The 16,775-nt window shown below is 43.3% G+C and overlaps 2 protein-coding genes across 3 annotated transcripts in view; one reads left to right on the top strand and one right to left on the bottom strand.

The window, feature by feature from the left end:
* The window catches only part of LOC129780190 (nose resistant to fluoxetine protein 6), a 174,413-nt gene that overhangs the window by 14,830 nt on the left and 142,808 nt on the right, over window positions 1–16,775 (top strand). The window lies entirely within an intron of this gene.
* The window catches only part of LOC129780191 (uncharacterized), a 62,715-nt gene that overhangs the window by 23,188 nt on the left and 22,752 nt on the right, over window positions 1–16,775 (bottom strand). For both annotated transcript variants that reach the window (XM_055788193.1, XM_055788194.1), the window contains exon 3: window positions 3,826–4,568. In XM_055788193.1, the coding sequence (XP_055644168.1) occupies window positions 3,826–4,568 (743 nt within the window). The remainder of the gene's footprint in view (window positions 1–3,825; window positions 4,569–16,775) is intronic.

The following is a 16,775-nucleotide window of genomic DNA, read 5'->3' as shown; positions in this document are numbered from 1 at the left end:
TTCAGTTTCCATGGAAATTCTCTCAGAGAAGCTTCATAATCGTGGACTTTCACCAATTCTGAATAATTTCCTGTACAATTTACTGTCAGAAAAGCACATGAATTTCTCTCATGGCAACTCAAAATCTTCTCGTTACAGTTTTATGGGCCTACCGCAAGGCTCCTGCCTAAGCCCCCTCTTGTACAGTTTTTACGTCAATGATATGGATGATTGTCTAACTAGAGACTGCACTCTGAGACAACTTGCAGACGATGGAGTTATTTCCATCACGGGTACTAATCCCGTCGCTCTGCAAAAGTCGTTGCAAGATACCATGAACAATCTGTTCACGTGGGCCCTCAAGCTGGGTATCAAATTCTCTACGGAGAAAACTGAAATGGTCGTTTTTTCTAGGAAGCACGAACCCGCCCAATTCCAGCTTTACCTATCCGGCAAAACGATCCAACACTCTATGTTTTTCAAATACCTGGGTGTATATTTTGATTCTAAATGTACCTGGGGGAGACACATTGCGTATATGAAACAGAAATGCCAGCAAAGAATCAATTTTCTCCAAACAATAACCGGAACATGGTGGGGTGCCCATCCAGGAGACCTCATTCAGTTGTACAAAACAACGATATTGTCAGTGTTAGAATATGGCAGTTTTTGCTTCCGATCAGCTGCCAGGATTCATATTCTCAAGCTGGAGAGGATACAATATCGTTGCTAGCGTATAGCCATGGGGTGTTTGCATTCGACATATACGATGAGTCTCGAAGTCTTGGCAGGAGTACTCCCGCTTACTCTTCGGTTCACAGAATTATCCTACAGATTTCTCATCCGTTGCAAGATCATGAATCCATTGGTGATTGATAACTTCGAAAATCTACTACAACTGACTCCTCAGTCAAGTTTTATGTCTTTATACCATGAGTACCTTACCCACGACGTGCACCCTTCACCGGGCATCTCCAACCAAGTTTGCTTCCCATACTTTTGCAATTCCTCTGTCATTTTTTATCTGTCCATGCGACGAAAAATCCATGGAATACCAGATCATCTACGCTCCAATGTTATTCCGTCGATATTTTCGGAAAAATATGGGAAAGTTGGGTCTGATAAAATGTTCTTTACTGACGGTTCATTCATAAACGGGTCCACTGGTTTCGGCATCTTCAATGAAAATTACAGTGCCTCTTTCAAACTCAAAGATCCTTGTTCCGTGTATGTCGCAGAAATGGGTGCGATAAACTATGCTCTAGGGATCATTGAAACATTGCCCATCGACCATTATTTTATTTTTTCAGACAGTCTCAGCTCAATAGAGGCAATCCGCTTAATGAAAGTTGATAAACGCTCATCTTATTTCCTAACAAGAATAAGACATTTATTGAGTGTTTTGGTCGAAAAATTATTCAAGATTACCTTAGCATGGGTTCCCTCTCATTGCTCGATTCCGGAGAATGAGAAAGCGGACTCGCTAGCTAAGGTGAGCGCTTCAGAAGGCACACTTTTTGAAAGGCAAATTGCCTATAACGAATTTTTTCACATTCCTCGTCAGGACACACTCGTTAGTTGGCAGCGCATGTGGAGTGAAGATGAGTTCGGTCGTTGGTTACACACGATTATCCCTAAGGTTTCGACGAGTGCTTGGTTTAAGGGATTGAATGTAGGTCGTGATTTCATTCGCGTGATAGCTCGGCTAATGTCCAATCACTACAACCTAAACGCGCATCTCTATCGCATTGGACTCGCAGCAAACAATCTTTGTGATTGTGGCGATGGCTACCACGACATCGAGCATATTGTCTGGTCGTGTATCCGGTTCCATGCTGCTCGCTCTCAGCTCTCTAGAGCACTGAGAGCAAAAGGCAGACAATCGGAAGAAAAATAAATTATGTCACTACTACAAACAAACATATGCTAGAGAGAAGCGGAGAAGTACAAATATCGCCGGCGTAAAGTGTTTTCGTTTGCACGCCAGCCACACGTCAAAACCACTCTCACGACACGTCAGCCTGGTGTGAACACATCGGTAAGAACACACAAGATTAATCGTAAGCGTCACACGCCCCGCCCAAGCCACGCTGACGCCCCGCTGCAGTAAGAACAAGGCCTAATAATTTTCGTTGGAAAATTGAAGACCACTGGACACTCTTGGGAAGCTGCTGGAGAGGATCATTCTCAACAGAGTAACGTGGTGCGATTAATTAGAATAGAAATTACTTTGATGTTTGGGGGTAAAGTGGTCATAGGCGAATAACAACTTACAATGTCCAGTTTACTAAAACTGATATACCACATCACATTCTGCTCTTAAAGAGGATCCTTTTGTGGCTTTGACCCTGGATAATTATGCCACTACAGCTAAACCAATCTTCATTATGTGGAACGTTATATGTTTCTTACTAAGTTTTTGTATGCAAGAGAAAATTTAAATTGAGAATCTTGGTGAATAGGCCAAGCTTATTTCATACATGTATCTACTATATCAAATATGATTTGAACAAATTTGGACGAAAAAACGCATAAATCTATCCCAGCTCGATTTGAGCGAGTGACCACTTTTCCCCCACTAGGTGACCACTTCACCACCAAGCAAAAAAAAAAGTTCGATTTTTCACCTTTTTTTCTAATGATATTTTGAATTATCATAGTAAAAGCCATTTGCTATCTTGAACAACAATGAGTTGATCTATAATATTCTCCGAGAAACGGGAGTAGAAGCGGTATGTGGACGCTGGGAATGGGCATATTCCTTAGGTTGACCACTATGCCCCCACTTCCCCTACATCTCACTTCACTTTTTTTGTATCTATTCCCGTTTCCACCGATCGTGAAGTGTGAAAATGAACTCCGTGTAATTAAGACGAAAGTGGACTGCAAACCAGAATGACTAAGCGAAACGTTAGTTGTGTTTTGTTTCGTGTATCCTCTAGTAGAGTAGTGTGAATGAGGAAACGAGGAATCGCACTGTTTACAAAAACAAATGCGTGAAGTGTAAACAAGAATAATATCGATGGATGAACTCGGTGTACTCATAACGAATTCTTCGAATTCTACCAAATGTATACAGTTGCATGTAAACCGGAAAAAGGTTGTACTCACTTCACATTGTTTACACATGTAGTGTATTCGGGAATAAGGCCCCTCATTATGGATACATCGAGTTCACAACTCGTCCCCTACCCGAGGATAAACAAAACAAAATATAACGGAAGTTTCTCTTAGGAACGACATTGGAAATGAACACAGCGTCATTCTGGTTTCCACTCTACTTTCTACACGAAGTTCATTTATACACTTCACTATCGGTGGAAACGGGAATAGGTGCAAAAAAGTGAAGTGTGGTGTAAGGGTAGTGGGAACGTAAGTGTAAGTGGATTCGGAAATAAGGCCCATAGTTTTCGATCCGTAAGATATAGTTTAACACTTTGTGGTTGTATTAAATTGGGGCATGGGTTAAGTAAAAAAGATGATTAGCATGCTTTCATGCTGAGGTGGCTCAGAGCAGACAAACTACCAGAACGGTGAAAAAGGTATGGTGGCTGAGAGCAGACAAACGACCACAAAGAGTTAAACACTCCGATTAGGTCATCCGAAACTCCAAGCTTTTCAAGCTTAGTGACAACACCCACACACGTTTAACAAACGTTCGAGAAAAAACTTGAGCATATAGAAGATCGAAGTTTTTCATGACCCTTTTCGCTCGGAATATTACTACATTTTTAGGGACCTAAATAAAACAGTGAAGATACTGTTGAATTTCAATAAGGACCAGGCAAAAACGATAATTGAAGGCCGAGCATTTCTTCTGAGAATATACATGGATACGATACTTACTCTCACATACATTCTCGTAATATACTCCGGATGGTTCCCCAATGTCGATTAGCGGACGTTCTCCATTTAGGTATGTAGAAGGTCCATCAGGTAACGATTTATGATCAAGGTGAAATAAGCGACAATTGTACTTGGAACCTTCGGGATCACCAGAGAAAAGGTAAGATCGACACAAGAATTCGGTTTCTATTTCACAAGCAAGTTTACACGCCGGGTCTGATGTAACCTGTAGCTCTTTATCAGTGTAGTAATGTAATTCAACATATTGCGAAACTTTTTCTTCCGAAACTCCTATTCGAGGAAGTTGAAACCCTCTGTTGAATTTGCACGCTTGTACTGGTTTCAGACATAGATTTTCGAAGAAGTCCACCCCTTGTGCATCGACAAGTTGCATTACCGGACCGGCACTTCTTCTGTCCGAATCGCTTAGAACGCATTTCATATTGTTGTAGTCATATTCTACAGAACGACAAATGAATCGTTTCTCATTCAGGCATGCTGATAGACATGCTTCTTTTGTACTTGTATATATTAATGCGTTGTCCAAACCACGAATAATCTTATTCGGAACACGTTCGAAATTCCATGGACGTTGGCACGCATTTTCCGATCGCAACTGTAACTTTACCATGTAGTACATGCTGGAGGCTCTTTGTGGTGTACTTGCAGGATTATTGGCAGCCGTAACGTTCTGCAACTGACAAAGAGTTTCCTGTGAAGGTGTCAATGGATTCACGACGAAACTGGAATCAAAAGATAACAAAAACATAGAAAAAGGTGAATTATTTTGTTTATAATAAAAATAAATTTTTGTTTGTCATAAAAATAATGTTTATAGGACTGATACATGTGATAAAATCTATATATATGAAAATCTCGTGTCACGGTGTTTGTTACCGAACTCCTCCGAAACGACTCGACCGATTTTGATGAAATTATACTCAAAATACTTGGTAGGTATGAGAATGGGTTGTAAACTATATATGATACCGGTAGGATACCGATAACCATACATTTAATACCGAATAGGGTGGCTCTATGCAGAAAAAAAGATCTGGATATTTTTTTTCTAAAATTTGACTTCATACCATACATATAACCTTAAATTTTGACCCCAATTCCCTATTTTTGATTGCGATTTTATTATTTTTGTGTCAAAAATATTCTAATAATTTAACCGTTGTTCGTTTTTTCAACAGAACGAATTCATTTAAGTTGTTCAATGATGGCGTAACGCCCACATCAATTCATCTAAAGCAGGGAGCATCTCCGACGAGCTGGAAGCCGTTTTGAATGAGTACAATGAGTTATCGAAATTCTTCAAATCACATTTGCTCGGATTACAAAATGATAATCACGCTATTGCCTTTAACCCTGATAAAACATCAGCTGGAGAGCACGTGTGTAGATCCAAAGCACAAGCGCTGCTGGAATCATGAAAGCACGGTGATACGAGAAATTTAATGCGAAGAAAAAACAATAATCTGAACGACCGTTCATACGGCCCTCGCTATGTTCTTCTTCAATGGCACTAACGTTCTCAAGGTTTGCCTTCTCAACGTAGTACTACTTGCGTTATTTTTATTAGTAAATAGTTGAGATTTCTATAAGGAATACGCCTTGAATGTATTCTGGAGTGGCAAGCTCAAGAATACGCGTGACTACAGTGCAAATCAGAAGGGTTACTTTAACGAAAAATCTCTTGCATAAACATTAGACCAACGAGACCCCGTCACAGATACTTAATTCATTATGAACATCATTTCTCATTTTGATTTAATATTTATGAACATGCGACGAAATAAACAGAGGGCGCGCTCGATGGATTTTTATGTTTATCATATGGTGATTTGTGCTCCCGTGGCCGAGTGGTTAGCGTCATAACTAACATGCCGGGTGTTCGGGTTCGATTCCCGTTCTGGTTGGGGGAATTTTTCGTCAAAGAAATTTTCCTCCGACTTGCACTGTGATCACGCGTATTCTAGAGCTTGCCACTCAGAATGCATTGCAAGGCGTGTCATTTGGCATAGAAATCTCAACTAAGTACTAATAAAAATGACGCAAGTAATACTACGTTGAGACGGCGAAGTTCCTCTAGGAACGTTAGTGCCATTAAAGAAGAAGAAGAAGATATGATGATTTGACTTGGTCAAGAAACACCAATTCAAGATATCGTAAGCTGTGCCAACAATTTATGGTCGACATATACGCGAAGGTAGAGATTGAACGACTGCGATTCTTACTACACAATCAACAAAAGCGGTGCGAGGAATAATACATTCACTTGCGAGACACTATCATGAGCAACGCCGACACAGCTTTAGTTATAGCCAGGCCAAAGCGCAATGCATTGTCATGACATTGCGCGTGTGTTCAAACACAAAATGAAGTTCGATTGTATTCGTCCCCACATATTGTTGGTTGTTTTCTGTTGAATGGAAAAAGCGCAATGTTGCATTCTGTTCAAGCTCAAGTCCAATCGAGTTGAGCAAATGTGACAACCTTGCCACGCAATTCGACGTAAACAACATTGGTCTCCATGTTCCATTTCTATGAAGCAAAAATAGTAATGGTTTTTCGGGTGAAATAAACACGCAAAATTTAGCATTCAAACACATTCAAAACAAATTTAGCATCCAAACGAAATCGAATAATAATTTTCATTCAAATTTCAACAATTTAGAATTATTTCCGGAATTATGCCGATCAGATAGAGAGTGAATTGAACCACAAATACGGATGACTTATTTTGACCATTGTTTCGGGACAAGGCGAACGAATTTAAGATTGTAAAAGTCGATTTCGATTGAATTGTGAAATCCGATCACTCATATGCATATATGAATATTGAGTTCTACGGTGAAGAGTAATAAAAACATCCATGAATAAAGGAAGCAATATGGCTGTGTTTCAAACATAGATTACCGATGTGAATACTTCTCGACTGAATGACAACGATAAAATAACGCGATTCCAAATAGGCCGATTAATCCGCTCCATTGAAGTTAGCTGGCGTATCGCTGTTTCCCAATTTATGAACGAGACCAAGCTGTTATAAACTAAGCCATGTTGAAAATCACATGCACGTATTTTCTAACAAGGAGACAGCAATAAATATTGATTTTCTATATTTCATTTTTTCTACTTTACAACAAACTTATATTACTTTTTTCAGTTGACGTTTAACTTTTAAGAGATCAAACATGTCAGTTACGTTAATGAAATACACCAAGAAACATCATATAACCTTTCGTTCAAATCATTTAATTCGTTTTTTTTATCGGTCACATTCGATTTATTTTAAAGATCGTTAAAATATTCAAACACACTTACAATACATTAGTGTGTTTCATTCAACACCCAAAATATTCACTAGAAATAATTTATTTGGCAGAAAAACATTTGCCTGGTCAGCTAGTGGTGAAATAAATATAAAACTAGAAGGTTTCGGTATTTATTTATCAACTTATTTATTCATTTATTCATTTATTTATTGAATTTATTTATTGATTGAGTTGTGATAAATTTTACATATGTGGTCTTAATGAATAGATATTCATAGCTAAACAATTGAATAATAGACGAACTAGTTATTCTGCAGGATGTCTCGCCAGAATCAAATATACAAAATTTTGCAACAAAGATCGCTGACGAAGAGATCGTCAAGCAGGACGGAGGCCCAGTAAGTAATGAGAGTGGACGAAAAGAATCAACTTCCACATCCAACAGTTTCGATACGAAAACCGCCTGTAGGGATGTAGTAGAGATGGCTCTTGGATTGAATAAGAATTATTTCGCTGACGATGATTTCAACCAGCCTGTGCGCAGCCGACAAATTCGTTATTCAAGCCACACACGATTGTTCCTAACATTTCGCTTATCACCGATAGGAAAAATAAAAATACTCTCCCGGTTAATCGGGTAAAGATGATAGAGAGTGGTCCGATTGAATCAGTGGCGAAGCGGCGAACTGTTTTAAGGAGCTGTGACGAAATGCAGACGCCAACGCATGGGGCGATGCTTATCGCGTCGTAATGGCGATGATCAGAGGTCCAATGACGCCCGTCGAATCGTGCCCGAGAAGCTGAAGGTCATTGTGGAGGGATCATTCCCGAGGCATGATCCAACGACTTGACCACCCACACCGTACGAAGAGAATACTGCTGAACGTTCACGAGTCTCCAACGAGGAACTGGTAGCAGTGGCGAAAAGACTGCAGATGAAGAAAGGGCGCGGCTACGATAAAGTCCCCAATGTACCCTTGAAAGTGGCGATACAGGTGTTTCCGGACATCTTCAAAACAGTGTCACAGAAATGTCTGGATGATGATTACTTTCCTAAAAATGTTCGATTTCCGGAAATACAGGTCCACGGTTGGTACCATCCAAACAGTGATCGGAAAAGCTGAGAAGTCATCAAAACAAAAGCGGAAGGGCGACCGACACTGCGCGGTAGTAACAATCGAAGTAGGGAATGCTTCTAATAGCGCTCACTGGGACGCCATTGCCGAATCCCTGCACCGTATGAAGGTTCCAGGGTACCTGTGCAGAATCTTAGGAAACTATTTCCAGAACCGCATTCTAGTCCTCGTTAATACTACGCTACGGAGCGCCAGCCCACAGCTCATGGTGATGAAAGTTGCGTATAGGACGATTTCGCTCGAAGCAGTGTGCGTTATCACCGGCATGATCCCGATTGGCATCACCCGACGATGAGTTATAGTCGTAAGGAAACAAGTGGTATCCGAAAAACAGCGAGAGCAGAATCACTGTTCAAATGACAGCAGGAATGGGACACGGTGGAGAAAAGCAGGTGGACATATGGAGTCATACCGGTATTATCGACCTGGCTGAACAGGAAGCACGGAGAGGTGAATTTTCACCTGACGCAGTTCCTGTCTGGACATGGCTGCCTCAGGCAATATTTACAAGGTCGCCACTCTGTCCGGAATGTGGAGATGTGGAGGAAACACGTCATGCCATATTTCCTGCCTGCCCTTCATGCTGAAAACATATTGGAGGAAATCATGTCGTGTCGGGACGAGGGCACCTTGAATGATTTGAACAGTGCAATCGTACACATCATGTCCGAGCTACAGCGGAGGTGGAGGGCCGACAAGCATACTGATAACGCCTGACCCTCTCAAGACATGGTCCTTGTACAAAATAGAATTTAGCATGCAATACGTATTACTAGCACTGTTGGAATCCGAGTTTGCGAGTCAGACGACTGTAGAACGCCATGCTTTCGCTGGTAGGCATTTTTTCCATGTTTCGGAGTTGTCGGAGTAACTTGTACTCAAAGTAGGCGAAACTGAACGCCTTCTGGGGAACCATTCATCCGCAACCAAGGTCAAACGTCATTTCATTAACACTTTGACAGGTATGCAGGTTAGGATTGGGCGATCTCGGATCGATCCTTAGAAGATCGATCTTTTCCATTCCGATTTCCGATTTTTTGGATCGATCTTTTGATTGATTTTTGAAAATCGAGAAAATCAATTTTTTTTTGCTTTCGATCTCAGAAAAACTTTTTGTAGATTTGTTTTTCTCGATTGGATTTATGGGATCATTTTCAGCTGAGTTCTGGGCGGGTGTTGAATTACTAATAATGCTTTTTAAATTAATTTATTCAATAAAACGACTACCTGGCGGCACAGAATGAATGCAGATGAATGCCCTGTGGCTGTGGCCACATTCCCCGATTTTTTGACGTAGGACTACGTCTAACCGGAAGATATAGGGGGTGAAATGGAAATCTAGGCACTGAACAAGTAGGAAAAAATGCAAGATTTGGAACGCTTATAACTCGAGCATTTCTCAATAGATCGCATAGGTTTTTGCATCAATTGATAGGAAATATATCTACGCATCTATCATAATGAATAACATTTCATTTTTCTTGAGATAAATAATTGAATAATTGTGAAATATCAAGCATTGTCCAAATGCACTATGTGCCCATTTTTGATTGGTCCATTTTGTGCTCCTCAAATCGTACCGACCTAAACGGGCAACCAGAGCAGCAGCGAAATAGAATGAAGCACGATTGGAAAGGAAAAAGAAAAAAATGAACGAAACATTGGTCACAGTCTCACACATGCGTAATTCTCGGGCCAGCCAGTCAGCTTGAAAATCCCCGCTCCGCTGCCGTAACGATCATTCTCATTCAAACCGTACACCACATCGGTTCGCATCACAACACATCAACAAACCAACACAAGCAGCCATGTCTGGACATGGTAAAGGAGGAAAAGTGAAGGGAAAGGCAAAATCCCGCTCGAACCGTGTTGATCTGGAGTTCCCCGCAAGGGTAGCTAGGCCGGGCGCGTTAGTACCAGTGCACCAGTCCACCTAGCCGGCGTTATATAGTTTCGGCCGCCGAAGTGATCGAGTAAGCTGGCAAAGCTGCTCGCGACGATAAGAAAACCCGCATTCGGAACAGGACACATTCGGTTCGGTGGACTTCAAGACAACAGACAGTTGCAGCGAGTGGCGAGTGGCAAACGCAATCGCAAAACGGCATCAGGTAGCAGAAGAAAAAAGTTTGTTCTTTATACAAACTGCTTTGGTGGCAAATCCAGAACAAGGCGGCATCGAGGGCGTTCGAAATGGTTTTTTTCAAAACCACGAGTACTAAGTTTTCTAAATTTTAACCATTCCATAAAACAAGGCGCTTTTCAGGGCTTCCAAAAAAGAGTTTATGAAATACAGTTCAATGCAATATCCTAAAACAATATCCAAAATAATAATAAAACACAAATTGATTTTTTCATAATTTGTTTGCCAGGATATGATGAGTATGTGAATTTGACAGTTGTTCTGAGCTTATTGATAGTTGGGGACTTTCCTGATTATTCAATTTTCACCAATTCTCCCCACATTGAAAGTCGACACTGTACCACTGTCATCGCAAATGTTCAATTACAGGTTAAAATCGCCTCCAATGCGACACTGAGTGGCGCTTCGGCACGTCGCATTGAATGTAATTTACTGTACAACATGTCACAAAGCTGGATGGGAAGAAATTTTCCAACTGTGAAAGCTGTGGCGAGTGGCAACAAATCGCTAAACAGGAAGGTTTAGCCGAACAAGATGGGGATATCGAGTGATAACAAAACAATAAACTCTTTAGATTGAAGATAATTCTGTGATCCTGAAATGGACCCTTTTTAGCCTGCATGTGAATCCAACGAGCGAACAAATCGTAATGAATGTATTTTCTTCTTCTTTCTTTGTTTTTAAGAGGCTTTAAACTTTGCAGTTCATTCGCCTCTAGCCCAGTGAAGGGCCACAATAAAACCAGTCTAGAGGGGACTGGCGAAAGGGAAACCAAAAAAAATCACTCATCAGATCTGTCCGCTCGACTCTCGGTTAAAGAAGAAGGTAGGAAGGGATCCTATGCTTCATAAGATATTTAATATATGCTGTGAAGAAAAGTAAATATTTACTGATCCGAGGACCGAAGCAGTGACGAAGCACAAATGACCTAGACTCCAAGTGAAAGGCGTGTTCCAAAAACAAAACAAAAAAATCACAAAAAAGGCCCTTCTCAGGAGGATGGGAAGGAAAGGATTGGAAAGGATTTGGGTGGGATTAGAGGAGTGGAAGGGGGTGGGAGTGGTATGGGAAGGAAAGAGGGGAGGAGTGGGGTGTGGGGTGGGTGTGAAATGAAATGAAATACAGTTTGAATAAAATATAGTGGTTTTGAATTTAATGGTATATAGTAGAGCTGAAAAATGGAGAGGTTTATTTAATGAATTTATCCTCCTTGGTGAGTGTGGCTGTAAAGTTAGGAAATCAGTTAATTAATGTAATGTATGGAATATAGATGTGAGAATATGTATTAATAGATGCGTGTATATACATGTATGCAGGTACATACATGTATATATACACATGAACACGCATACATGGCCGAGAGGCAGATGCCAACTCATGGGGCAACGCGTATCGAGTCGTGATGGCGAAGATCAGAGGACCTGTGACGCCCGTCGAATCGTGTCCCGAGAAGCTGAAGGTCATTGTGGAGGGTTTATTTCCGATGCATGATCCTACGATATGGCCACCGACACCGTACGCCGAAATAGCTACCGAACGTTCTCAAGTTTCCAATGAAGAACTGGTAGCAGTGGCGAAGAGACTGCAGGTAAAGAAAGCGCCCGGCCCCGACGGAATCCCCAACGCGGCCTTGAAAACGGCGATTCAGGCGTTCCCGGACATCTTCAGGATAGTGCTACAGAAATGCCTGGATGATGGTCACTTTCCTAAGAAATGGAAGATCCAAAAGTTAGTGTTGCTGCCAAAACCAGGAAAGCCCCCGGGGGTACCAACATCCTATAGGCCTATATGCCTGCTGGATACGCTCGGGAAACTCTTGGAAAGGATTATCCTCAACAGACTGACGAAATGTACGGAGAGTGACCATGGTCTGTCAAAGATGCAGTTTGGATTCCGGAAAGGCAGGTCCATCGTTGATGCTATCCGGACAGTGGTTGAAAAAGCAGAGAAGGCATCACAGCAAAAGCGGAGGGGCGACCGACATTGTGCTATAGTAACGATCGACGTGAGGAATGCTTTCAACAGCGCTAGCTGGGAAGCCATTGCCGAGTCCCTACACCGTATGAAGGTTCCTGGGTACCTGTGCAGAATTCTAGGAAGCTACTTTCAGAACCGCGTCCTAGTCTACGAGACGAGCATGGGGCGGACAACGTTGAATATAACGGCCGGCGTACCACAAGGCTCTATCCTGGGCCCAACGCTCTGGAACGTAATGTATAACGGTGTACTGAATCTGAAGCTTCCCAAAGGCGTGGAGATCGTGGGCTTCGCGGATGATATCGCTCTCACAGTGGCAGGCGAGACACTCGAAGAGGTGAAGATGCTTGCAATCGAGTCCATCGTCTCAGTAGAGAACTGGATGCAAGCAGCGAAACTGCAGATTGCTCATAATAAAACGGAAGTATTGTTGGTGAGTAACTGCAAAGCCGTGCAGCGAGCAGAAATTACAGTCGGGGAACACGTGATACCTTCTAAGCGTAGGTTGAAATATTTGGGAGTTATGATCGACGACCGGCTGAATTTCAACAACCACGTCGACTACGTCTGCGAGAAAGCAGAGAAGTCCATTAGCGCGATAGCGAGAATAATGCCGAATAACGCAGGACCTTGCAGTAGCAAAAGGCGTCTCCTGGCTGCTGTATCCTCGTCCATACTGCGGTACGGAGCACCAGCCTGGTCTGCGGCTCTCGAAACCCACCGAAATCGTAGAAAACTGAACCGTACGTTTCGGCTCATGGCGATGCGAGTTGCGAGCGCGTATAGGACGATCTCGTTGGAGGCAGTCTGCGTTATCGCCGGCATGATCCCTATTGGCATCACTCTGGCGGAAGACAGAGAGTGCTACAGACGAAAGGAAATCAGGGGTATCCGGAAAACAGCGAGAGTAGAATCACTCTTGAAGTGGCAGCAGGAATGGGACACGGCGGAGAAAGGCAGGTGGACGTATGGGCTCATACCGGTACTATCGACCTGGCTGAACAGGAAGCACGGGGAGGTGAATTTTCATCTGACACAGTTCCTGTCTGGACATGGCTGCTTCAGGCAATATTTGCACCGGTTCGGGCACGCAACGTCGCCACTCTGTCCGGAGTGTGAAGATGTGGAGGAAACACCAGAACACGTGGTATTTGTGTGTCCCAGGTTCACCGCAAGACGCGAGGGGCTGCCTGCCCTTCATGCCGGGAACATAGTAGAGAAAATGTGTCGCGATGAGGGCACCTGGAACGCTGTGAACAGTGTAATCATACACATCATGTCCGAGCTACAGCGGAAGTGGAGGGCCGACCAGCGTAGTAATAACCCCTGACCATAGAAGAGGAACAAATGCGAGGGCTGTTGCAAAGTGTAGTACCCCACGAGAGTCGTTGTGACGGAGTGCGTGTTATGTTGGAGGGCACTGCCTAATCGGCGCTCCGTTGGGAAGAGAAATCCTGCGAGGGTGGCTGTGACGGGGCGCGCGTCAAGTTGGAGGGCGCTTCCTAATCGGTTCACGTCTCGACAGGTGAGAAACCCCGCGAGGGTGACTGTGACGGATTGCGCGTCAAGCTGGAGGGCAATTCCTAATCGGTACACGTCTCGACGGGTAAGCGGAATCTGGAGAGCAGGGTCAAGAAAATGCTGGCAATGCCTGTTGGTGGATGGAGAGAGGAACATTGCGAGGATCGTTTCGGCGGAGCGAGAGCCTAGGAGAGCATCATCAAATCGGTGGGTACCCCACGAGAGTTGCTGTGACGGAGTGCGCGTTATGTTGGAGGGCACTGCCTAATCGGCGCTCCGTTGGGAAGAGAAATCCTGCGAGGGTGGCTGTGACGGGGCGCGCGTCAAGATGGAGGGCGCTTCCTAATCGGTTCACGTCTCGACAGGTGAGAAACCCCGCGAGGGTGACTGTGACGGGTTGCGCGTCAAGTTAGAGGGCAATTCCTAATCGGTACACGTCTCGACGGGTAAAAGGAAGCCTGTGCAGCAGATGTGCGTGGCGGAGTACAACGGAAACGTAAATGAGATGTATAGAGAAAAAGGGAAGGATCAACGCTAGTTAGCGTTGAAAACTCGTGAAGTGCATGAGCACAGCCGCCCCCTGAAGTAGTCGCCTAGATGTGGTCCCGGGGGGAATGAGGCTACGAGTAGAGGGCTTGGTTTTTGTGGGTGCGATCCCCACTCGACGTCTGGGTTATCCCTTCCCAGATAAGGCTGGAAGAGCGTTCCTCACCTCTTAAAAAAAAAAAAAAAAAAAAAAAAAAACACGCATACATGACCGTGAAGTGGCCAACTGTAATAAATGAACAATTTCAAAAGTATTTGATGTTTCGATTTAGATTTTACCAAAGAAGTCGGTTTCTTTCAGAAACGCAATAAGATTGGTTTCTTGGGTCTCGTCTCTACTGAGGATATCTCGGAGACTCTGACCTATATGTGTCGGGCTCGAGCATCTTTGGTATGTTGGCATTCTAATAGAAGATGGCTAACGGAAACGGGTGCTACGTTGCAAGCACATTGGGGTTTTTCGGCTCTGTAGAACAAGTGTGAGTGGGTGAAGTTAGTGTGCCCAATTCGAAGACGGGTATGGACTTGCCTTTGCCTACTATTGAGACGGTCCTCCCAAGGGAGAGTGGAATTTTTGATTTGATGAAGATGAGTGGGACGGCTGTTTATCCAGTCAGTATGTCCCAACTTTCACGGACTTGTTGTTTTACCCAGCGGACAATGTCAGATGGAGGACAGGGCATGTCTGGGGGTTCCATTTTGCTGCCCTTGCCGGCCAATATGTCGGCGGCTGTGTTTCCGCGGATTCCTGAGTGACCGGGAACCCAGCAGAAGGAGATGTTTTTATCTGAAGCAGCCTCTTCTGTTTGTATTATCCATGGGTGTTTGCTGTTTCCACTTAGAAGGTCATGGAGACAGCTAGCTGAGTCGGAAAATATTGTGGTAGGAAGGAAATCATGGGTGCATTCTTGGGTAGCTAAAAGAGCGAAAGCTTCCGCACTGAAGATGGAGCATTGCGGTGGAAGAGAAAAGCTACCTATGTATCTACTCTCAAAAATTCCACATCCAACTCCATCGGCATTGACTGAACCATCTGTATATACCTGGTGATTAATTTGAAAATTGGATGCAATGAGGTTATTGAAGCAAGCTTTGATTTTTGGAGAAGGGTCTCCCGCTCGGACAGCCTTAAGAAGATCAAGGTTAATGTTCGGCGGTTTGACGTTCCAATTTCTTCCCGTAGCAGATGGCCGTTCACAAATATTGGGGAGGTCTTTGTTTGTGAGGTTGTTGAATAATGTTTTGGCCCTGCGTATTAGTGGGACATTGTGGTCACTGTCGGGAAGTGACAGGTGACGGATGGCTTTATTTGTGATGGCTTTTGTCGCCAGGTGTTTGAGGGGAAGTTGACCACTTTCAGCCATTACGGCAAGAGTGGGGCTAGTGGGAAAAGCTCCGATTGCAATCCTGACTGCTTTATTGTAAACTGGTTGAATGGTGTTTAACACACCGTCCCCTCCGCGGCTGAAGGTGCCTATTCCGTATAAGATTTTTGGGACCAACCAAACGTTTACAATATTCAGCAGTGTTTTTCTGTGACCAGAGGCTAGGTTGCCTGCAATAGCCTTGATGATGTTCAGCTTCATTCTGGTGGCTATTTTGGTCTTTTGGGAATGTGGTAAGAAGTTGAGTTTCTTATCAAAAGTAACTCCTAGTATTTTCAATGTCCTCGTTGTGGGGATCGGGATTTTGTTAAGTTGAAGATAGGTTCTCCTACTGAGATGTTTTCCAATGTACATGTGCTTGGATTTCTCCGGGGAAATTTTAAAACCTGTTTTTAGAGCCCAGTTTTGGATGGAGTCTAAGGTTTTTTGAAGCCTCTTTCTCTGATTTAAGCCGAAGCAGCTCGTAGAGATAAGAGTTATGTCATCTGCATAGACTATGATCTTTATGTGATCGGGAATTAGTTCGAAGATGGATTGCATAGCAATGTTGAAAAGGGTAGGTGAAAGTGCTGAGCCTTGGGGGAAACCATTTTCAGGGATTTTTAAAGAAGACCTATGGTTGTTGATGATGGTTTTGAAAGACCGGTTTTCAAGGAAACTTTTTATGAAGAGGCCTAACCTCCCACGAATCCCCCAGTTGAAAAGTCTTTTCAGCACTGGGTATCTCCATGCCCGATCGAAGGCCTTGGATAGGTCAAGTGAAAAGATATCTATGTTCTGTAATTTTTCAGTTGCGTCGTCTAGGATTTTTTCGATTGCTACGAGGCAATCTTCTGTACCTTTTCCCGGGCGGAATGCGAATTGTCTGGAATCAATCAGCTTATTTGACTCGAGAAAGGTCGTTAAGCGTCGATTTATTATTTTTTCCATGACTTTCCCAACACAACTTAGAAGAGTGATG

Source organism: Toxorhynchites rutilus, chromosome 3, assembly GCF_029784135.1.
Source record: "Toxorhynchites rutilus septentrionalis strain SRP chromosome 3, ASM2978413v1, whole genome shotgun sequence".
NCBI classification, from domain to species: Eukaryota; Metazoa; Arthropoda; class Insecta; order Diptera; family Culicidae; genus Toxorhynchites; species Toxorhynchites rutilus.
This window is presented reverse-complemented; position numbering and strand designations above follow the sequence as displayed.